Source organism: Agrilus planipennis, unplaced genomic scaffold (assembly GCF_000699045.2).
Source record: "Agrilus planipennis isolate EAB-ADULT unplaced genomic scaffold, Apla_2.0 scaffold399, whole genome shotgun sequence".
Lineage (NCBI taxonomy): Eukaryota > Metazoa > Arthropoda > Insecta > Coleoptera > Buprestidae > Agrilus > Agrilus planipennis.
In genome coordinates, this window is record NW_020442406.1 from 83,397 (window position 1) to 107,890 (window position 24,494).

The window sequence follows — 24,494 nt, forward strand, 5'->3', positions numbered from 1 at the left end:
GGCGCGCATGTTCCATTGCACGCCTTCTTTCCGTGCCTCGTTCCGTTTTTCTCTGTCCTATATATAATTATTCTATTTTTTTCTTATCAAATAATAATATTTATTAACAAATAAGACATTATAAAAAATCGAACGAAAAAAAAACATCATTTTATAGTTGTTTTTTATTCATTTTTTTAATGAAATTTGTATAGTCTCATGTGTTAATAAATGATATTACTTGATAAGGAATATAGAATAATTATTTCAATAATGATACGAGGCGTGCAGTGAAATCCGCGTAAATGTAACGTGTCGCGCAGAAGGAATTATGTTTAATTAATTCGCATAAGCGATCCCGTTTCAGTAACTTTTAGACAGATGAGAAACGTTTTTTATTTGTAAAAACAGAAACGAAAATTTAATTTATAAGAAGCGCATTGTAGGCCATTAAGATACTCTTCCAACTCTTGCAATCTACCTACCTGCCAAAAAATTGGTTTTACTTGTTTATACGCATATTTCGCATTAAATATTGAGAAAAATTATTGAATATACAAGAACAATACTTTTTGCGTAAAAGTTAACATTTTTTCACTAATTTATGCATAACATTTTTCAAATAACTTTTTTAAGAAACCCAAATTAAAAAATGTTCATGAGACATGAAGCTATCAACTTGAATGACTGTAATCTTAATAAAATAAAAATGTTAGAATGAGGCACAGGTTAGATTTTGTGCTGATTTTTCGTCAGGCAAAAGGGTAAACAACATTGCTACCAATTTATTTCTTCAGCTAGTTCGTGCAGTGTTTACGTCCTGGTCAATGAAATTCATGAAACGATACTATACGTATAATTAATATATAAGCAAGTAGATGACCCAAACAATCTATAGCCATTATAATATATTACCCTTATAGACTGTTACAAGGGAGCTGCACTAAACAGACCTCTCTTGCTATTTTGTAAAAGAGGTTGCCTAGTTCGAAAACGATTTGTTTAAACCACTCATAAGGCCCTTAAAGAATTAAATTTTAGACAAGTTCCGTAGTACTTTATTGCTTTTTTTGTTTTAATGAATTATTAAAAAAAAATATTAAACTAAACAAAATTAGTCGTATAAATGAACAAGTTTTTATTGTATTTTTTTTAAAGCTATATTTACATTTCACTAATAAAATATACATTGCTTCTTAAAAATATGACACCTCAAAATTTACGTAGTCAACATGACAAGATAAACTGTAAAAATTTCACATCTATAAAAACAAAATAAACAAGCAACAATTTGCAGACAAAACAAACAGAATCAGTTAAATGGGTTTGTAAAGCAAAGTAGTAACATACTTCTTTCTATATCTATGTGTAGCACTTAAAACCATTACGCCATCCTTGATTGACAAGGCATATAAGTGGTTTAACATAACATGATTTGGCTCTGGTAAAAGAGTTGGTTCACACTATGAAACAATTTTATAGTAATAAAAATGTACTTCAAACTATACAATTGTTCATACTTACAGATAATGGAGTGTCTTTGTTCAAAATAACCTGAAGTAAATGTGGTGGTAAAATAGGGGGGCCTGATACTTTCTCCCATGGTTTATTCTGAGGAATTTCTTGTGAATATTCAGTTTGCATATCAGCTTTCTGTGATTCACTGTCTTTAGCCAAAGCTTGAAAAACTTCAAAATCAGACTTTTTTACTGATACCACATTATTTTTTGTTCCAGCATCACTTTCGACAACTTTAAGACAAGGATCATACTTCCATTCTCCATCAACAAAATACTTATATTGATGTTCTCCTTCTGGTAAATCTATTATGGTTACAAAATCTCCATGACTTTTAACCATCGGTATGGTTTTCCAGTTTGAAAACGTCCCGCAAATATATACCTCGTTTCCACCACCTTCCCAACGAAAAACTGTGGGCAGTGCTTTCTCGTTAGTATCAATTTTAGTGGTACCTTCTGAAATTGTATTTGACCTGGGTCTTGGACCATCATAAGATAAATCCTGAGACACCGGTTTAGTAAAATACGGTTCGTCATCATCATGAGAACCCTGGAAAACGAGCTTATTTTCTAATTTCTTGTCAAAAACGAAGGCCCCATCCTTACAAGGTGATGATGGTATGATTTCTCCAGATTTCTGACGTTCTCTTGAAACATTTCCACCACTAGCTGCATTTCCCATTTTTATTTGATATACCTGTCTACGCTTTACTTCGACTTTTTAACACAATAATCCTTATTCCTTTATATTTCTCATGTTATTTCTATTTTATTTATATTTTTCTACTTTCTGTCTTGACGTTCAATAAACATAGACAACATAGATAATAGATAGACAATTTAATAAACTGTTGAAAAATTAGATATACCACTTAAACTGAAACCGTCAAATGTAACTAGATAGTAATCAGGGTAACCAACATATAACCAGATGACCCATAGACAACAATGTGTAGATCATAGACATATATTAATGGACGTGCCTTAGCCGTATGTCTTACCTTTGTATATCTATTATCTATGCGTATGTCGTTTTAATAATTTCTTGGCTCGAAAAGTGAGGGAGATGGCGTAAGGTTTCGGACTAGTACTATATCTTTCATGACACACTTACGCACTATCGTGAGAGAGATGGATATTGTCCGAAACTTCGTTCCATCTCTTTTTTTGTTGTACCACAATTCTGACCGCTAAGGCATGTCCATTAGTAAACGTCGATGGTGTAGATCATTATAAAAGAAAGGGTATTCGTAACTGTGTAGATGTGAAGCATAGATAATGTGAAGTCAGTTACCACCAAAACAGAATAAGTAGCGTTTGTGTAAATTTACATTTACAAAAAGAGCCATACGTATACTATGATTTATTTTCGAAGTTATGAAATGCATTCTTTAACTATAAGAATTCACATGTGAAATGTAATTTGCGGCTCATTTTATTACCTCGACTCTATGAAATATAAGTAGAACAGTTAACCATTATTACAAATACTAACATTAATATGAAATATTATTCTGAAAATTAATTTCTTGAATTCTTTTTTGCCCACTACACACTTCCTCAAATTAATGAGGAAAAATTTGTTGCTGTTGTCACACCCCCGCCGGGAATCGAACCCGGGCTCTTTGGCTTTACGCGCCAATGCGCCAACTAACATTAATGTTTTTCATCCATAAATCGCTCAGAAATACACAAAACAAACGTGGTGACAAGTCGTTGGGTGACACCTTCAATGTTTGCCTCCAAAAAATGGTGGACATTCGATGTTTTGGGCTTCATTTTCTGCGATAGTCCAATATGAATGTTAACGAGCCCTTTGCCTTTTCTCTTTCATGGTTTAAGGCCATGCGGTGTTAACTCCTCCTGTCAAAATAGTAGTGACTACACCTGGCAGATGGCGGTGTTGCAGCGGTTAAAGATTTTGTAAAATGGGTTGCATATGAAAAACAGCATTACGATCATAAAAAATATTATCATTATTTTTATTTGCACTGCAGTGATNTAGGGAAATGCGAAGTTTAGCTCAGGATAGGAAAGAGTGGAGGTACGTGTCCAACCAGTCTTAGGACTGACGACCTTATGATGATGATGATGAATAGCATCATAACATAATTTCGAGATGTGTATATGTATAAGTAAATTCTTACATAACATTCGGTTGAGTCGTTGAAACAAGAATAAAAATGAGTAAATTCTGGAATTTGTTGAAAATGACCTCTGGTCTAAAAAGAAAATCGATATTTAAAAAAAAATTGTTAACCAGGAAGTTGTTCTTTATTATACCAATAATTTCTTACTATTTGGTTGATTTGTAAAAGAAAAGTGATTGCTATCTGCATTCTTTCCGCGGCACCGATGTGAGTAAATCCCAATTACGAAGGCATCTCTTTTGTATTAGACAGATGTACATTTTGTACTTGTGCTGTGTAACACCCTAAACTGTTGCTGGTTAGTCATTACCAGATTTGTCGAACGACAACCCTAAACTCTTAATTGCGGCGCTGTGCTAATTTTTGGTTTATCTAATGACAATCCTACATCACAACACTAATGGTGAGATGAATTTAATCATATTTTGCTCTGTACATCTTGTTCTCTGCCTTGGTTTAATGGAAAACGCTTAGCCTGTTGTTTGGAACAAGAGCCTGATTTGTTGCCCTAATTGTTGTTGGAAACACTTAGGCTTTATTGTAATGGAAATCATTAGCCCTTCTTGTTTGAAAAACTGGAAAAAACACTTGTAACTGTGAGTAAAATCATCTCTTTCAAATTACTAAGGAAAATTAATCTTTTTGCTGTACTGGACTGGCTTGGAGTTTCCTAATTGTTTTTATTGGCATGACTGAACTTCGGAGCAATTTTGACTAGGTGCAGTCCTAAGTGCCACGAGTTAATTGAAGTATGTAAATTGAAATAACGACGTAGTGTTTGAAAAAGTTAAATTGGAATTACTTAAGTTAAATTGAACAAGGCAATTTACGCGTCTCTTGTTACACATTTGTTTGTGTTTTAAACCTGTATCGTGGTGATAGGAGTGAGATAAAGGAAAACTGAGGATTTTGAAGAATTGAATCGAACATTTCAGAGCGTTCCATTGGTCAATTTTATAGAAGCTTGAAAGTTCTCGAAGAGAGAAAGATGAATCTAACGTCATTAAAGAATTTTATATAACTTTCTGTAAGTTTCCATTGGCTTCGAGTAACCCTAACAAGTCAGATATTGAAGAAATTGAAAAGCTCTTGAAGAAAGAACGAAGCTGACGGTATCGAAAAGTTCCATCGAAGTTACTATTAATCCTGACGTACCCCCAACAAACCATACTTCGTTGGAAAGGTCCCGAAGAGAGAAGAACGAATCCGACTTCATCGAATTTTTTGGAAGTTTTCACAGATTACACATAACCCTAACAACTTATACAGCATTGGGAAGCTTGATAAGAAAGAAGAACGATTTTACTAAAATCGAAGATTTTCATCGAACATTTTAAAAGAAATCAAGATATTACATGCCTGTCACGACTAGAGCTAACGAAGCAAAACTGGAGTCCAAAAGGACAAATTGCAAGATGGTTATAACAACTTTAGGAATACGAGTTCGACATATCGGGCATCGCCGTTTGCCTGGGCGATTTAGTAATGCCCATTAGTTCAGTAATGTTCTTGAACAAAGCCGATTCGAAGTTCCTGTCTTGGTCGGAATGCAATTCTAGTTGTACTCCATATCGACTAATTCAGCCATTGACAAGCTTCTCAGCAACGGTGTGTGCTTCCTGATTCGATATCGCATATGTTTACTAAAGTAATCCATGACTACCAAGATGTATCGGTTACCGAGTTCTGTCGGTAACAATGGTCCTACTACGTCAACTGCAATTCTCTCGAATGATACTCGTACGTTGTATTGCTGCATTCGTCCACGACTTCTTGTTTTCGGTACCTTACTGGCGGTGTATGTCAGGCATTTCCTGCACTAGTCTTTCATATCGTTTCGACTTCGTAGCCAATAAAATCGCTCGCGCACCTTCCCCAGAATCTTCGTGATGCGGAAATGTCCTTCGTCATGGAGTTTGTCTTTGATTCCATCTGAATTCTCCCACATTCTCTTCAAAACGCCGTGGTCCAACATAAGGGAAGTCCACTGGATCCAACAACTTTTCGTTGCTTGACTTAGGTGGCTCACGATTGTCTTGAAGTAGTAGCTTGTTTCCATCTCAGTATTGGGCCAATATCTTCGTCTTTCTTCGATTAATTCTTTAACTTTTCAGGATCCGTCAGGCTGAACGGTGGTTAGATTACAACAGATTGATGTAAATTCTTCCTCCCTCTCCGCAGATGAACAATGATTGAGGTTTTCCACGCAAGGTCTCCGGGATAGTGTATCTGCGTTGATATGTTGTTTGCATGAGTGATGCTCGATATCAAAAGTAGCATCTGGTTGCGGATGGTGCAGTAGAATAGTCTGCGCCAGTTGCTTCTTACTTAAATTGAATGCCTCGTTGGCTGTGGAATTCCACTGTAGTGGTGCATTTCCTTTAATTTTTCCCAGCAGAAGTTCATTCAAAGCAGAATGAGTGCCGGCAGCATATTGGGCAGGAACCAGGCATCGTGACAATTGTTTGCGGTAGTAGGTTTCGGGAAATAGATGATTGCTGTTACTCTGTCGGGCAAAGGACGTATTCCATTTGCCGAGACAGAATAACCTAGAAAAGATACTTCTCGTTTACCAAAATTGCATTTAAGTAATATATCGTAGTAATGCAGGCGAATAAATAAAATTTATATACGGAAACTCGAACAAACCAAACGGTGTTGTAATTGCTGTTTTTGGAATGTCTTCGGTAACTGGAATTTGGTTATAGGCTCGAACTAGATTGATCGTAGAGAAAAATGTCATGTTTGCCAATGCATGTCTGAAGTCACCAATGTTGTGTACAGGATATCTGTCTGGGATTGTTCTAGCGTTAAGCGTTCGGTAATCACATGAGCGCCATTCATCGTCTTTCTTTGGGGCCATGTGTAGTGGCGATGCCCAGGGGTTGGAGGAGGGACGTGCAATACCTAGCTGCACCAACGTTTTAAATTCTCTCTTGGCTGCAGAGAAACGGATCTAATCGTCGTGGTTTATATGTTACCGGTGGAGTGGGGGTAGTATTAACATAGTCCCTTGTTGAATTTTTGGAATAGATGATTTGGACGTTGGGTGGAGTTAATGAGGGGAAATGTTGAAATACTTTGTGGTATGCGGAAGTGGTCGGTTTCGTGACGGAAGTTAGCTGCAGCTGATTAGTTGACCAGAGGTGGTGAGATGTGTGAGTCGATCCAGGAGTCGTTGGTTGCTTAAGTGTACCAGCACTTGGTAGTGTGTAAGAAAATCTGCAGCGATGATTGGTTTCGTGACGTCAGCTATGATGAAACGCCATGGGAAACAATGGTACTATAAGTCGCTATGTTGGTGCTGTTTGCTGCTTGTAGCGTGAACGTGGATTTCTAACGTGGTCCAGGTATTAGTGACTTGGGATACATGCAGATGTCAGCGCCGGTGTCGACTGGAAATTTCTGGCGTCTGATACAAATAGGCATCGATGCCCTGTGTGGACCTCAGTCGTTGTCATACGTGGTTTCCTGGTTGATTTCCTGTTGTCATCCGTCATGGTTGGATGTGTACATGCGCCTTGCCTTTGACCATTTATCCTAATATTATGGTTGGAACGTTATCGGGGTAAAAAACTGCGTAAATAGAACGGGGTTGGTTCTTCAACTTTCCCACCATGCGTGGGTTAAGGTTTGAATGGTTTCCGAAGTAGAACTGGTCGTGGGATTAGCTGCGGCTATGGTTTACGTTTGGATTGTTTCCATGATGCAATTAGCTGCCTCTGCTGTTTCATCCAGACCTTTGTCCCGCATAGTTGGGATAATGGCTTGAACATTAAGCGGGAGACGACTTGATCAAATGGTTCGCAGTAAGTTGTCCGACATAGTGGTTACGACCAGATCGCATAGATGATGCAGAAATTGCGTGGGTTTCCTATCCCCCCAATCTCCTGGCTCGAGTTGTTTCATTCGTGTTTCTTGGGAGATGCCCCGCCGACGAATGAGTGCTGCCTTGATGGTGGTATATGATTCAGTCGCCGGGGGGTTGACTATGATATCGGGCACTTACGCCGCATAGAGGGTCAAGATTGCTTAGCACATACCCAAATTTCGTGGACTCGGACGTAGTTCTGTAGGCCTCAAAACTGCGGTCGACCATACAAAACCAAAATTCGATGTCGAACGGCACGAAGTGTGACAATTTGACGGCTAGTCGGTCAAGGGACATGGTGAACGGCGGCGTCTTGTGGCAAGGTTGGACGTCACGTTGATCTTGACGATGTTGTTAGTTTAGTAGTCCGCAGGGTGACCAATATAGTCGTGATGAGTACTGGCCGGTGGAGAATGTGTGACAAACACTCTGCGCTCGACCAAATCACGTACTACATATCGATTTTTATCACCGAAACGACCACAGCTTTATCCACAGGCGTTCATTACAACTGTCCGTGACTGGACAAATTTATTATCCAAGGTCAACAATATATTCTGCCCAGCCGTAATAGGTCGTCGTGGATCCTCGTGGCTAAAGGGGTAGCCGACGAGAAGTAGTGGCTAAAGGCGTAGCCGACTAGTGGTTTCCAGTAGCTAAAGACGTAGCCGACTGACCTTCTGTGGTTTTTTTTTTGTTTAGATTATGCTCGAGGAGGGGAGGTAAACCCTGTGGATTGTTCATCCCTGGGAGAAAAGTGGAAAGCTGGGGATTAGGGATAGGGTTGAGATGGGAAATCGGCTAAGAGTGTTGGTGGACGGGAGTATTGGGATGGAAACGGAAGGAGGTGGTGGGTGGACACTCGCGCTAAAAAGCAAAACTAGGAGATAGATTTGAGCGGAAGAGGGCGGCTCATTGTAGAAGGTGACAGGGCCTTCGGAAACGGTCGTTGGGTTTCGGTGCGAAGTTGGAGAGTGCCGAAATGGTGGGGTTTGTGTGGCCTGACACTGAGGCCCGGAGATTTGCCGCGAATGTGATTGCAGCCTCGGGGAGAGAAGATAAACCGGTTTCAATCAGAATTTGGGTGTTTCTGACGAACCACCGGTAGTTTAGTGCGGAGTGAAGAATCCGCATGTATGTACCTTGCAAAGGTGTTAGGTGGTGGGGAAGGGCGCAGCCCCAGACGGGAATGGCATAGGAGCAAATGCTCGTGATAATTGCGTTAAACGCACGGATTTTGGTCTGTTGGGAGATGGTGTTGTTACGAAAGAAAGGTTTAAATGCGATGAATGCACCCAGAGCCTTGTTGCGTATCGCTTTAATGTGGGGCCGCCAGTTTAGGCATCTGTCTAAAACGACGCCTAGGTACGTGACAGAGGTGGGCGGTTGTTGACAATGATGGAAGGAGGTTTTCGGAGCCTACGGGAAAAGAAGATTGCCTCCGATTTGGTCTCGTTAATGGAAAGTTTCCATTTCCGATACCAGTTTAGGAGTTGGGGTAGAAACCTATTGATTCTTGCTGTGCATTGGAGAATGGTACTTGAAGAGTTTATGATAGCAATGTCGTCAGCGTACAGGGCAGTCAGAATTGAAGTGTTGGAGGGCATGTCCGCGCAAAACAGGTTAAACAGAATAGGGGATAGTTCGGAGGCTTGTGGGACACCGGCTGTGACGGGTTTACTGGCAGAAAGAGCAGAGCCAACGCGGACACGAAGGCTTCTGTCTGTGAGGAAGGACCTGATAACCCCAACTAGAAAGTGTGGGATGTTAAGGGCGATGAGTTTGGAAATAAGACCTTCGTGCCAGACTCGGTCAAAGGCTTGTTGGACGTCAAGAANTTGTACAAGTGTATTTGTTAACATTCAATAAATTTTTTTTACTATTTCACTTATTATTACTTTTACACTTTAAAATTCCCAAATTCTTATGTTAAGGTGAAAAATGGACAAGTAACAATGTATTTCCTTTTTTACAAAAGAGACAATGTCTTTTCTTTTATAAAAAAGGAAAATACATTGTTTCTTATCCATTTTTCACTTTAACTTATACATTACGAAAAACAATAAGTAACTAACAAATTTAAAGTGCGCGCCTTTTTTATGTAGTATTGACTACACCTGCCGGAGGGCGCGCAAATCGGCGCATTTCGAGTTGACCATCTATTACCCTTTGTAGATCTATTATCTATGGTTTAAGGCCGAGATAGGAGTCCAATCAGGAATCGGTGGATTGAGCATTTTTGCATATGTATAAAAAATACCTGGCAGTGACGTATATAACTCTAAGCATATCCGTAAAAAAAATAGTAAAAATTAGACATTAAAAATCGCAAGACTATTAACATAAATATTGAATAAATAATATTTCAGGCAGCTTTATAATAGAATATACATATAACAGTAATAATTAATCATCTTCAGCACTCAAAACGTTCGATGTTATTATCATTCACTTACAAACGACTACAATAGTTTTTAGAGGATTATCTTGATTTTTTAGCAAATAAGTAGAAAAAGACAATTGCGATTAGCAGCTAGCACTATAGACATGCTTATGTATACGAATGTATATAAGTGATCAAAAATGACATTACTCTTATTCCTTCACAGTTACAATTTAAGTTACAATTTGACATGTAACAATCTATATTCAAGAAGAAACAAACCATCTTCTTCTTGTAAATAGAATGGTATATGACAAATTCTAACTTAAAACAAAACTGAATCCCATTTACATTTCCCGCCGTTTTCTTCTAATATTGACCTATCATAACAGATAGCGCTCGAGTTATTCATCTATAAAACTCTCTTGTCTATGGTAGGAAGTAGTAGGGTCTATGGCAATAGGAAAGGTGTACGTCAGCACACATTCCTGTATTTAATTGCTTGTTAATGTAGTGTCGTATTTACGTTAGATAACGTTAGCTTTATCGATAATCCTTTACATTAATTGGTTGTAGATTACATATTAATTATAAGTGGAACCGAACGGTCAAATAGATTTTGTAGACAAGTTTTTTTTGTAAATAACTCGTGCTTGTGTGAGCTATTTTTCAATCTGTTTTTAAGCTACGCACCTAATTATTTTACTTTGGTGAATTGGTGATATAACTACCCAGATAAGATAATTATTTCTTCAAGGCAAAATACATTAAACATAGTTGGCTGCAGCAAATTGTTTAAAACAAAAACAATTTTAACCAAACGTTGATTTGAGAATTCAAAATTGATTCCACAATGAGAGAAGATAAATCGCCTCGATCGAGTAGAAGCCGAAGTCGAAGTAATTCAAATACAAGCAAGGAAAATGGCAAGAAAAAAAGTCGCAGTTTATCAAGCAAATCTAGCCGCTCAAAGTCGCGTTCGCGATCACGAAGTAACAGCAGTGAGAGGGATGAGTACAGACTACACATAGCTGACATTGCAGATGAAGTTAGAAAATCTGATTTGGAAAAATTATTTTCCCAATATGGCAATCTTAAGGAACTGTGGATGACCCACAGTTCACCTGTGTTTGGATTTGCTGTCTATAAAACTAAAGAGAGTGCTGCTGCAGCTCTGAAAGGGACAGATGGAGTGTAAGTTAAATATCATTATTTGTTAAACATAGTCTTGTGATTATTTATTCAATTAAAAATGGTACATTAGGAGTGTTGGCGGAAGCAGAATTCGAGTAACCCATGCCCGACCAAGAACACGGGGCCAAGGAAGACGATCATTTCATCCCAATATGCGATGTTATCAGTGTGGTTATTCTGGTCATTTTTACAGAGATTGCCCGGATTTAGATGGAGGCAAAAGGTAATTATGTTTTGTTCATTTAGAGTTCAATTAAAATGCATGAAGGAAATAATATTTTAGTACTAATGAAATGAGAAATCAAATAAATAAATAAAACAATGTGTTTTATCAGTCAACATTTGAGAACTTCTGATAATTTTATCGAACATTGATGTAATAAGAATATATTTTCCAAACTTTTTTATAAAATAACTTAACATTTGAATGCTAATACTTAATTACTGTAATGAAATATGTATTTAATCGAACTCTTACTATACTATAATAATTAATTATGAAAGCTTTCAGTAATTTTCCTTCAGAATAGTTCAAATGAAATCAAAAACATTTAAAGTTTTGGATTAACTTTAATTATCCTAAATATTTTATCAATTGTAAATATATATGCAGAAGAGTGCTGTAGTCAAAACAATTGAGTTTTAAATTACTCCTCCAGTTAAAGAAGATAAGAGAATAAATTACTGAAAGCTTAGAATGTCTTTAAGTATTGACGAATGTCGTTGAAGTATTAATATAATACACCTGTCAGATGTACAGGTGTACTTTGTACCCAGCCATAGCTTTGGTTCAACAATTAATTGTGTTTGTGGTTTATCAGGCTTATGGTATTATGGTATAGTTTAAATGGTTTGGTTGTTCATTATAGATGGATATTGTCATGGTTTTCAATATAGCGCAATGTGGGCATCAAACAAATACACACAATCACGATTATGAAAATCAATTGATCAATTGATCAGTCAATCAGTCTGTCGGTCAAACAAACAAAGCTGGGCCGAATTTATGCAAAAAATAAAATAAAATGGCACTTGCGCCGCGCGCACGTTATTCTGTTGTCTGTCTCTGTGTGTTGCGCGTCGGGGTCCCGCGGGATAGCGGGGGGAATGCGATGCGCTGACTTATATGGTCTTTTTAGTTACGATTCCAGAGGTTCTAGAAGACGATCAGGCAGACGGGATCGCGACTACGACCGCGACTACGGCCGAGACTACGGAAGACGTAGACACTCGTCCCGGAGGTACGACGACTACGACTACGATCGTCGAAGAAGTGGCGGCAGAAGACACCGCTATTGAAACAAAAATACGATTGCTTCTTCGTTCAACAACAATTAAGTACCATAATTTAGAAAAAAAAAATTATTATATTAATGTTCTTTTTTTATTTCAATTATTCAATGGCATAAGGGACAATAGAAAGACGATTTTTATTCATGTCTATTTCGTGCTTATTAATATCGCTTTTTGTTTTATTTAGTCGACATATTCATTAGAAATGCGCAATCATTGTGTATTTTTTTTGTCTTTTTTCCAATTACTTATGCCACTGATAGCATGGAGTAATTAATTCTGATGTATAATAAATGGCAAATGATTTTACATGTTTGTAATTATAGTAGTTGTGGCGTTCACGCTATCAATCGAGACCAAATATTTTGAAAATTAAGTACATTGATTGTATATGTACGTCACATAGAAGTACAAATAGGTGGATATTGATTGTTAGTGTAACTATTGGTTTGTATGTCAATAAATATCAACATAAATACGTAATTATATTTTATTTAATCAAGTTAAATAAAGCGATTGCTAATTTTATATTTTCATATTAACAGACAGAACTTTTTCGTAAGAAAATATTGTTTGTCATATTATTCAGTCGATTTAATTCGGCAAACCTTTTTAAGTCGTGTGAGGATCTTAATGTGAACTAAAAATATGGTATCCCCCATTATTTTTAAAACCATTGAAACTAACATAATAAAAAAGGTTTTATGAAAGGGCATGATTTCTAATGGCTTACTTAAAATTTTATTGGAAAGTTGCTGTAAATAATTTTTGGGTTATTTAATTTTTGAAAAATTTGCAATTTCCAGATTATAGAAAAGTTATTGTAATGGGCCCGATCATAAAAATTGTAGTTCTTGACATATTTCAAAATTTCAAAGTAGTAATAGCATCAAGCTAGTTAGTCACATTTACGAGACAGGGAAAGTCCCAGAGGATTATAAACGGAACGTAGGAGTAACATTACCTAAAAAGAGGGGCGCGGATAGGTGCGAGACATTTAGAACAATTAGCTTAACTTCCCATGCGTCAAAAATTTTACTAGAATTGAACAGAGGAGGATGGAAAAAAGGCGGAAGAACTATTAGGGGAAGATCAATTTGGGTTTAGAAGAAATAGAGGAATGNTGGTCGTTCCAGAATGTTACAGCATATGCGTTCTGGTCTTTGGCAATATGTATTAATCAAAACTGTTTATTAATTAATTGTAAAAATTTGGTAATTGTTTCAACAGAGACCATGATTAAGACTAAGAACTTACTACTTAGTTCTAAAATGGAGTTCGGTAGAAGTGAACTAAATAAAACACTAAAACCCATAATTAAGCATAAAAGCGTTTAAGAAACTAAAAACGCGTTTCTATACCTCACATGCTCAGAAATACCAGTAGTATGTTGTTTTCTTGTTTAACTATTTTAATAAGGAAGTTTGTATCTAGATCATCTTACAAAAAATAAACTTCCTATCAGTAAAATGACAACTACAAATTCTGTTGAGGAAAAAAGGTAAACTGAAGACTGTAAACAGTAATCAATTTTAAAAACGTTCAGTTCTCTTTCTGTCTTATTAGGTTAAATTATTGTTTACCTGATCAACATCTTATAGTTATAAGTAATTGACTTTTACAAAGTATGGAAAAAGTAAGAGAAGGGAAATAAATGAACTTCCAAAAAGAATACAATAAAAATATTTTTCTTAGATAAAATAATTTTTTAATAACCACAAACGTTACAAAAGAGCTTAAAATATTTTATTTAAATACTTTATAAAAATAAACGTATAAATAAGTGTACTTTGCGTACTTTGAACGTTCAATATATACACCAAAAGGCAAGAATTTATGAATCCTGGAAAAATATTAATTTACTGTTAGCGTTATCGTCTTGGTGGAGGGGGTGCCTCTTCTAATTTTCTCCATACAACCTAAAATGAACATCATATATAGAAAAATTTAACTATTGTGGTCATTACTTACATTACACATTTCTCTAACTAAAGCTTTTTCCCCATCGTCCATATCTTGAGAAGCAATATCCCCTCTTTCCTCTACTTCATAAATATCCCGAGCTTCCCGTTCCAGCTGTTCTCTCAGTTCGAGAACCTGGAGGGCCCTAACAACGGCCTCGGGGCGTCCATTTAAACTCGACGTTTCAGATTGATTTGGTGGAGTTATCACCAATCCTGGATCACCCACAGCCGATGCCAATTTATTAATTTTCACAGTCAACGCCTTCTTCTCTTCTTCCAGCTGCTTGATTTGCTGTTCTAAATTTCGTACGTATTGCATGGTTTGATCTTAAAACATAACAGTTATCTACTATATAAAGAGAAGCCACTGTTAGTGTTGTAACGAATAATCTCAAAAACTATCCGATCGATTTTCATAAAATTTTAACAGTAACATTCTTAATAACTCGAAGAAGGATATAAGCTATTTAGAAGTTCAAAAATATTAATAACAAAACAAAAATAAATAATCTTAGATTTCAAGGGCAAAAAGGCGAAGTAAGGAGCTATGGTCAAACTACTCCGAAATTTTTTGCGTCAAGTAAACATAAATAAACTACACCGGTATGTTTTAACGGAAAACTATAAAATGTTGGATTAATATAATATACTTCAAAAGGAAATTAAACACAGCATTAATCCAGGAATAGACCTTAATAACACACTCGATAGAGTTCAGAACCGCGCTAAGTTGATCTCATTAATACACGGGCAAATAAAAAATTGTAACACGAACACACTCTTTACATATACAACATTCCTAAGACTACTAATAGATTACCGGGCAGTTTCACTAACCACATCTTCGCGATACTTCACGCGTAAAATTCTGACAACCGAAAGGCGAATTCTACGTAAAATCGCTAGATTGGATATATCTCATTCGTCCAATCACACCAATACCTGAACATATAAACAATCTACAAACTAGATACACTAAAAGAGCCATCGGAAATAACACAATCACACCACGTAGAATTACATGTAACCTAAAAACAAACTCCCCTTCGTCTCGGCCAGCCTTCTAGCTATAACCTCCTCATTATCTTACAGAAAATCTCCCACTTTTCCTCAAATGACCAACCAAACACACTCTCCGGCACACTTACACTTTTACACTCCGAAAATAAAATATTTTGTTCTATTAACCAAATCTCTAATGTCTTGTTGTCAACGCATTCTGGTGTTAAAAGTTACACCAAGATATTTGGTATGGCTGACCCTTTTAATCCTCTCCTCATTCGCTCTTATATTAATAACCTTCGGGACAATGTCATCGTGGCAGCCAAAAGTCATGAATATTGAATATAATTTCCTTCTAATTCTTTTTTTATTTATATATTGCTGTAGCTTTTTAGTCTCGCCTTGAAATTTCATTTCTCTTGAAGGACGTCTTAGTCAGGACAATAAATTTTCTCAGCAATTTGCGGTACTATTTATATTCTTGTCTGAGATTCTGTTTTATCATCAAATATAGAGATTGTTTAGTTTGACACGAAATTATTAGTTCAGGCGTGATCCATCTACTTCTGGCTAAACTTTTATCTTTAACACAGACACTTTTTTAATGGACGAGATGCGACCCTACATAAGATTCATTATATTATCCATCGCACAGTCAGGATCATATATGTTGTTACTTAAGGACCAATAAAATTAGCTAATTTACTTACTATAATTAATGCATTTTATTAAATTCTTTTTTACACTATTACTAATAATTCATAAGGGCGTCAGTTAAAAAATACCTAATCTTGCAAAAAACAAATGTCTATGCATGAACGCGTAGTGTCACTACTTGAAGGTCTTGTTATGTCTCACACCAAAAGCAAGCGCCAGGCGCATTAATGCTGTAGTCTGCCGGAATTACACGATTTTTGACATTTGTATGTTTAAAATAATTTGAAGTGGTCTGTATTCTGTCGAAACTGCCAGACGCGGATCGCGATTTCGATGTTTTTGGATCTCATCAGCGCGTCGCAGGCAGCTCCGACAGAACACAGACCAACTTTTACCTGTCTTAACAGTGCGTTTTAGAAAATACTACAAATGGCGCAGTAAACGCCAACTGTAGCACGATGCTACATTTTAGGTATTAGGATTACGTATGCTTTTGTTGTATGTTTATTTAGTCATCAGCACCCGGTTTTTCTCCCACACAAAACGTTAATTTTCGAATCTCTCATTGGTCACATCTGCTATAATGTCTTCTCTAACATAGATGCACACTCCATCAACGTGATTAATATTACCCTTGCAGTAAATTCTCTAATGAATGAATGAAAAATATTTGTAATAATTAAAATCCAAGTCTTAATGCAGATAATTATTACTGAATTGTCTTGTGTGTTAATAAACATTTTTAGGGCAGCGTGATTAGCATTGTGCCGTTACACATTGAGCAAACATATGATAAGATCATCTGACTTCGAGAGTTGACCATTGTAAGTATTTTAATCGTTAATTACAGATGCATAACCCAAGTCAGTTGTCATATACACACGCACAGAGGGAGTTATTCCAGATTCATTTGTGTCACCCTTTATAACGTTGCTGCCTGTTTTCAATATTCGATGCTGGCGTTTTACTTAGAGTTCCAAACTGATAGCCGCCAAGAAAATCAGGTACTCGAGATAATATTGAATACTTTGTTGCAATCACAATTCTTTTTAATCGTTTTTTTTTTAGTATTTCACAATTCTTAGTGTCAAAAACATAATGATCAACTTTCAATTTTGTCCCAAATAGTTGATTACTTTCTACCCAGGCAGGAGTCATGATATTAATGTTCGTACAATTCTTGGTGTTGCGATTTTCTAAGCAACGGAGGCATTCTGTTTCATTTTTACACTTTTTATGACCCAATCTGCCACACTTCAAGCAAGGCTGAGTATTAAAATTATCGTATATCCTGCACCTTTGATGCCCTACGAACAGCTTATAGTTTTATCATACTGTATATTTTCGTTAAAGTACCTATATTTTGGAAAATGAAAATAGATTTCACGGTAAAAATCCACACTCCAGCTGACCAAATTATTAAACTGTATCAAAAAAATCATAACATCAAACACATTCAAATTAATAACGATGTTTACGGGGTGTTTCTGAAGTAAGTGCAAAGCTTTGGAGGGTGACAACCAGATGAAATATGAAATCGTAAGTACAGTAGCGTGATTAAAGGACAATTTTTTTACGAAAACCACAATTTACAATCTGCTCGTACGTACGTGTGCAGCTACAACGATAAAAACTTAATAGCTGCATCGATAGAGCATGTAAAAGTCAGCAATTACTACATATAATGTTTAACGCCCATTATAATAAATATGAATTAATAACATTCGTTCATCCCTGATAGTAGTATGCTACACTATTTTAAATACAGCTCAACATGTAAATATGGACGAAATATATGAAGCCAACCTTTTTTTTTTACTTTTCTGACACCACTTTTTTTTATACAAAAAGTGTCTGAACGACGTAAAAGTTGTTTTGAAACGAAGCTTCTATTCGAACGTTCGCGGTCACTCTATTCGTGCTAAGCGTCAGATTTTACCGTTACACGATATATATAGGTTAGAAGCTTTCGAAATGTGGTGTTACAGGCAAATGATGAGGATACCGTGGATAGAAAAGGTTAGAAATGAAGAGGTATTAGAAAGAGTAAGAGAACAGAGGACTCTATGGAAGTCAATAAAAAATAGGCGAGATAAGTTGGCAGGACACCTCCTCAGGCATGAAGGTCTAGTCAGAGACATATTAGAGGCAGAAACAGGAGTTAGGAGGGGTATAGGTAGACCTAGGTTAGATTACTGTTCGCAAATAGTTAAGGATGTGGGTTGTTCTAGTTTTAGGGAAATGCGAAGATTGGCTCAGGATAGGAAAGAGTGGAGGTACGTGCCTTAGGACTGACGACCTTATGATGATAATGATGACGATATATATATTTGTTCATTTTTTTTTTCAATTTTAATGGTTTTTTGCTCCTCAAGTCTTTTTTTATGATTTTTTAAAGCTTAGTTTCTACGCTTTATTCTACAAAGCTTTGCTTCTTTCGGGCGTCCCTAGACGGACGGCACTGTTATTTTTTTCTTCTAATTTTATAAACAGCCAAGTTATACAGGTGCGCCCAAAACTCGAAATTACTCCTAATACGATATTCTGTTCCGCGTGATTTACCAGGGTCGGGCTGGACCTTGCCTGTACCTTCAAATACGTTTATTTATTTTTTTATAGTGCCCTATCACCTCTGCAGACTTCTCACATATTTCAGAAACACCCTGTATAGTACAAAGCAATGACAAGTTCGGAATTCACTTCTCCACTGGAAGGCCAATTGTAAAGAGACTTAATCTTTTTTTTTAATATGGACTTACCATTCAAGGTATTTCTTTGACGTGATAAAGTTTCGTGAAGAATTCGCTCTCGACTAGCACTTCTTCGGGGTGGATTTGTTCCTCCATTAAATTGCTGAGGAACTTGGGGTTCATCGGCATTTGTACTTGAACTAGATCCATCTCCGTCGTCCCGTAAATTTCCAGTCGTACTGCTCCCGCAAGATGGACATATACTACTCCCGCTCCTTTCTTCGTCTAACGCAAATTTAAAAATTATTATCGGATCTTTGTTTTGCTTTCGAAATATTCTTACCCAAATAAAGACAAAGCTCTTTCAATTCTAAATTGTCTTTAATTAGTTCTTGTTGTTTATTATCTAATTCTCGTAGTTTGTTTTGGTAAGCAGAAACCTCTTGGCGCATGACGCTGGCTGTGTATCGACCGAAACGTTGCCACTCACGTGCTAATTTACGCCCTTTTTGACGATCATCATCCAGAAAACAACACAAATCCCTCAGATCCTGGTTATCATCTCCAAGTCGCACATTTGCCTCCTTTAAAGATCGAAGTTCGGCAAGAAGATTTTGCATTTGTAAATGACGAGCTTGTTCCGCTTGAGGATCAGTTTTGCGAACAAACTTTAACATATCGCCTACAAAAACTGTCAAATTAGTTCATTTGTTTACATCTATAACTTCATCCATATTTTAATTATTCTTACATGTTATAATTTAACATTTTAGTTGCTCTATTGATTCTTTTACAAATGCCTTAAAAACCAGTTATTTCTCCTACCAAGAAACAACTTCATAAATATTTTTTTGTACGTTTTCTTTATAGTAATACTTTGTTTTATGTACATATGAGCATTTCAAAATATAACGAACAGTAACATTTTTGAAATTAAATTGTGGAAGATATATCTATGTATTAACAAATCAAGAACATAATTACAATATTGTCAAAATTGCATTGATAGGTAGTAATGTCATGCACATTGCTTACGTAATAAGGCGTTTAGTGCTCGATAGTTTATGCAGCATGTAAACTTTTTTTAACCCAATAGTTTTATATAGGTTACATCTTTTTATAATTTCGTTTTTAAATTTAGATATTTTTGCTCGCTTCAATCTCTCAATAAAATTATTATTTTCAAGCTGTAGTTTTTTCAAAAATTAACTTCGAGATAATAAAAACTTAACTACATAATCATCATCATAGAGTCATCAGTCCTAATAAGACTAGTTGGATACGCACTTCCACTCCTTCCTATCCTGAGCTAATTTTCGCACTTCCCTCTAGAACATCCCACATCCTTAACTATTTGCGAATTATAATCTAATCTAGGTCTATCTCTACCCCCCTTAACTCCTGTTTCTGCCTCTAATATACTTCTGACTAGCCCTTCATACCTGAGAAGGTGTTCTAGTAACCTATCTCGCCTATTTCTTATTGACTTCGATAAAGTCCTCTGTTCTCCTATTCATTCTAATACCTCTTAATTTTTAACCTTCTCTATACACGGTATCCTCATTATTTGCCTATAACACTACATTTCGAACGTTTCTAACATTTTTTTTCTGCCGCGTCCACTGTCCATGTTTCGCACCCGTACAGCGCAGGGCTCCAAACATACACACTTAACAATCTTTTTCGAATTTCAAAATTAACTGCCCGCGGGCATAGGAGTGACTTCTTTTTATTGAAGGCAACTCGACCCTGCGCTATCCTCTGTCTTATATCTCTAATACTCCTTCAGTCCTGACTTCCTAAATACCGAAAATCAGCCACATCTTTATATTCGCTCTTTCCCTTCCCTCGTGTAACAGCATTTTTGTTTTTTATTTATTTTCATACAATACGGTTTTGTTAATACCGCTTCCATTTTTTTAAGCTATCTCTAACTCCTTATTAGATGCTAATACTGCTATATCAACTCAAATCTAAATTTACTAATTTTTTGCCCCTGTATCTAGCCCTTCAGTTGTACTGTTTTTAATGACGTTGATTGCGTCTTCGAAGTATAAATTAAAAAGTAGCGGTGACAGTGTGCATCCCTGTCTGACTCCCTTCCTAATATTTACTTCTCTACGTTGCAGCCCCATCGCTATAACTGCCTGTTGCTCTTTATACAAACTAAGTATCACTCTTCCATCTTTGTAAATCATCCCTATATTTTTAAGTATATTTAATATCTTGTCCCATTTAACAGTCAAAAGCTTTTTCTAAATCTACGAATCCTATGTACGCACTATTTCTTTTTTGTATCGTTTTCTCTATTATTACCTGTAAAGCTAGAATGGCCTCCAGCGTACCTCTATTTCTTCTAAACCTAAATTGATTTTCCCCTAAGTTTTTTCGTCCTTTTTTCATCCCTCTCTGTAGAATTCACGTTAAGATTTTTGACGCATGCGAAGTTAAGCTAATTGTTCTAAATGTCTGGCACCTTTCTGCGCCTCTCTTTTTAGGTATGATTACTAGCACGTTCCGGGACTTTTCCCGTTTCGTAAATGTGACTAACTACCTTAAACATACGATCTTTAAGCTCTTGTCCTGCATGTTTTAGAATTTCCACCTGTATTCCATCTATATCTTCTGTAAGTTTTTTAATTTAAATTATTATTATTATATTAAATAAGTAAATGCTATATTAAACTCTTCTATTGTTATGAGATAACCTAGCTCACCTATCTTTACACTATCTTCATTCTCTAGGTATTCTTTCCACCTATCTGCCTTTTCCTTATTTTCTATCAAAATGACCCCTGTCTACATAATATAATATTACACTAAATATCTCAAAAAAAAATAAAATAAAACGATTAAATAAGTAAACTGCAAACAATATTGAACTGCCGTTTGTAAATGTCTTTAATGAATTTTAATACTGACTTTACCTGGAGTAATTCTATGAAAATCTTCTTCTGTAAAACCACGAACACCTGCTCTGATCTGATGGAGTCGTAAATCTTGAGGATGCTGTGGAATTCCAGCTTCATCCAATCTTTGTGGAGGATTTCTAATCAAATCTTGATGAATTTGAGAATGTACCCTCAGATCCTCTTCGAAGGTCCTAGGATTGGGACGGGCTTGAGATGGTCCTCCGACTGGATAAGGGTGAAACTGTTTAACAGATACTGCAGTAGGATAATACTTGTTAGAATTCGCAGGATCTGAAGGATTCTTTAGGTTTTCTTGGCCTTTAGGAACGAATAGTTTTGCATCTTTTATTGCAGTATGTTTGAGTATTCCTGTCCCGGATGCTGGCAATGGGGGCGGTTGATAACGGGGCGGAATAGCGGTATTTGAACCGGTGTCTGAGGGAGACGGCTTCGAGACAAACTGAGGTTGTTTCTTGTTGGACATGTTAAATCCAAATTTCTTATAAAACACCACTCAAAAATCATTCAGTTAACAGAACGACTATCTTGTAAATGCAACCTTGGTTGTTTGTGCATTGTCCTTGTGTGTCACGTACGAAGTCACCAGGCCTTTAACATAAACTGGGTCATGAAAGTAGCCCATCCTTCCATATATATTACCATCATATGTTAACACAACCAGAATAACAACATCGTAGGTGAATTGCAAACAGAAACGATTTTAAAACATTGATTTTGATTAAAATTTATCATAGACAATTTTTAAATAAGTAGAAAGCTTTCGATTTTGAAATAATAGTTTTATTGACATTTATTATTTTTGTAATTAAAATATTAATATTATTACTGATTACTGATTTAACAACCCGGAAACGCACGAAGCACATGCCTTTTAAGACATACTACATACCTACATGTTTCATTAGATATCTATTAAACTATGTGGACGATTTTAACCCTTCACCAATAAATATTTTCCTTATTTACTTTCCAGAAGTAAAACAACCACTTTACATAATATTTATTCTCTATTTCTTCCCCTAATTTGGGTACATCAAAAGAATCGAATTGTTGGTTCCACACACAAAATAAAACATTACACTTACCCACATTACTACCGATTTTGATGATATAACATTATAGGTAATCTACAGAAATCGAAAGTATGATAAGGTAATGCTAAATTATTATTTTTATATGCATTTATTTTTTTTTATGTATGTACTTTGATTTTAGTTCCTAAATCAGTCTAATAAAAAACTCCTGATTTGGAAAATTGTAGGTATTATCAGAGTATTATCTATTTCTAAATTACTTCTAATTATTTCAAGACTGTATTATTAGTAGCACATCCTTATTAGCTCTTAATCTCTCAAGAAAAAAAGTATGTGTTGAAAAATAAATTATTTTTTAGAATACTCTTGCAACACTGTTGTATTACATCCTACAAGCTACACCATTACCGTAATTTACGTACGTCAAATCGCCAAATATCTTACAAAGGTGTAGTATATTATAAACAATTACTTTACTAGGTGCTTTTAATTTTTAATTAATTAATTATAATTAATGTATAATATTAACAAAATAAACGAATATATATGTATATATAATATATATATACATATATTCGAATCACTTCTCAAAATGTATTTGGATAGGTAATACCTGTTAAAATTAAACAAATAATCTATTTATTTTATAGCACCATGTAGTTCAAAAAAGCAGAAACATCTACTAAAAATTGGAGAACACATTTTCAATTATTCTGTTTCTGTAAACATATGTATGTATGCATACATTCAATCGAAAACAGAACCACAACTTACCTTTTAAATATAGTTTTGAATATATACAGTTCAATAATTCATTCATAATATAACTTCACTCACAGTTCCAATTTAAAAAATAAATAACCATCTACGATATATAATAGAACGACAATAATTTGTATTGTTGTCACGCACTTCGTACTAACATGACAAATATAATATTGATATACACCATAGAAAAATATAAAGCAATCACCGAGCAAAGCAACATGGCTACAACCAGCTACAACTGCTATATGGCTAAAAGAAAGGGACGAAATGTTTTATCTACCATAGATATTTATTGACTCAAAAATGACATGATACCAATCATGCGGTGCTCACTCTCCTGTCAAAAATGGTGCAGACTAAACCTGGCAGATGGCAGTGCTTGCAACGTTTAAAGATTTAGTAAAGTGGGTTGCATAAGAAAAACAGCATACGATCATCAAAAATATTATCATAACTTTTATTTGCACTGGGGTGATTAGGGTTGTCTACGTTCAAAAAAAGTTTTTATTAAAATTGGTAACGATAATAATAATAATTTGTAATGCCTTTCATTGGAGGAGAAATCGGGAAATACCACGTGTAAACATTGAAAAGTCGCGTCCGCCACCGCGAATCGCGTAAAGAGAAAAATAGGAATTGTCTGTAGTTATCAATGAGGGTATTTGAAAAAAATGAAAATATAAAGTTGGATGTTATCATTTGTCATTCATAAGAAGAAAGCAGGGAAGAAATTTTAAAAAAGGTAAGTGAAAAAGTACAAGAAATGAAATGTTGTGAACAAGTGGTCCATACATAAATAGTAGTAGAATATGTGAGAAAATAGACAAACGTATTGTCAATTGTCAACCAGAAAAACAAAGGAGGGTGAAAGTACAGAATACTGTTTACGTGAGGACCAAATACAGTAAAAATATATGCATATAATATGTGTATAATGTGTACTGTATAACTGCATGTATGTACATATATGAAAAGATACACGGATTAAGAAGTCATGAAGGCCTGCTTCGGCAACTTTCAAATGTATATCTGTTTTTCGAAGATTCGCAAACTTTA

At 35.6% G+C, this 24,494-nt stretch overlaps 3 protein-coding genes across 4 annotated transcripts; 1 reads left to right on the forward strand and 2 right to left on the reverse strand.

Moving 5' to 3' along the window:
• Positions 1-1,093: 1,093 nt before the first annotated feature.
• LOC108742721 (5'-AMP-activated protein kinase subunit beta-1) lies at positions 1,094-2,375 on the reverse strand. Its single transcript, XM_018478021.2, has 2 exons — positions 1,504-2,375; positions 1,094-1,442 (listed from the first exon to the last, which is right to left on the reverse strand). Exons 1-2 carry the CDS (start codon positions 2,179-2,181, stop codon positions 1,296-1,298), a joined length of 825 nt encoding a protein of 274 aa, XP_018333523.1. The 5' UTR covers positions 2,182-2,375; the 3' UTR covers positions 1,094-1,295.
• Positions 2,376-10,346: 7,971 nt separating this feature from the next.
• Positions 10,347-12,873, forward strand: LOC108742719 (serine/arginine-rich splicing factor 7-like). Of its 2 annotated transcripts, none has more exons than XM_018478019.2 (3): positions 10,347-11,097; positions 11,168-11,320; positions 12,237-12,873. In XM_018478019.2, exons 1-3 carry the CDS (start codon positions 10,757-10,759, stop codon positions 12,394-12,396), a joined length of 654 nt encoding a protein of 217 aa, XP_018333521.1. In that variant the 5' UTR covers positions 10,347-10,756; the 3' UTR covers positions 12,397-12,873. The 2 variants fall into 2 exon arrangements, with proteins under 2 accessions (XP_018333521.1, XP_018333522.1); XM_018478020.2 differs by having other exon boundaries at positions 11,919-12,330.
• Positions 12,874-14,122: 1,249 nt separating this feature from the next.
• On the reverse strand, positions 14,123-23,678 carry LOC108742722 (coiled-coil domain-containing protein 85C). The gene is made up of 6 exons (XM_025980146.1): positions 23,445-23,678; positions 21,631-22,224; positions 19,047-19,385; positions 18,773-18,988; positions 14,362-14,681; positions 14,123-14,309 (listed from the first exon to the last, which is right to left on the reverse strand). The coding sequence occupies exons 2-6, from the start codon at positions 22,097-22,099 to the stop codon at positions 14,262-14,264; spliced, it is 1,392 nt and encodes a 463-aa protein (XP_025835931.1). The 5' UTR covers positions 22,100-22,224; positions 23,445-23,678; the 3' UTR covers positions 14,123-14,261.
• Positions 23,679-24,494: the final 816 nt, after the last annotated feature.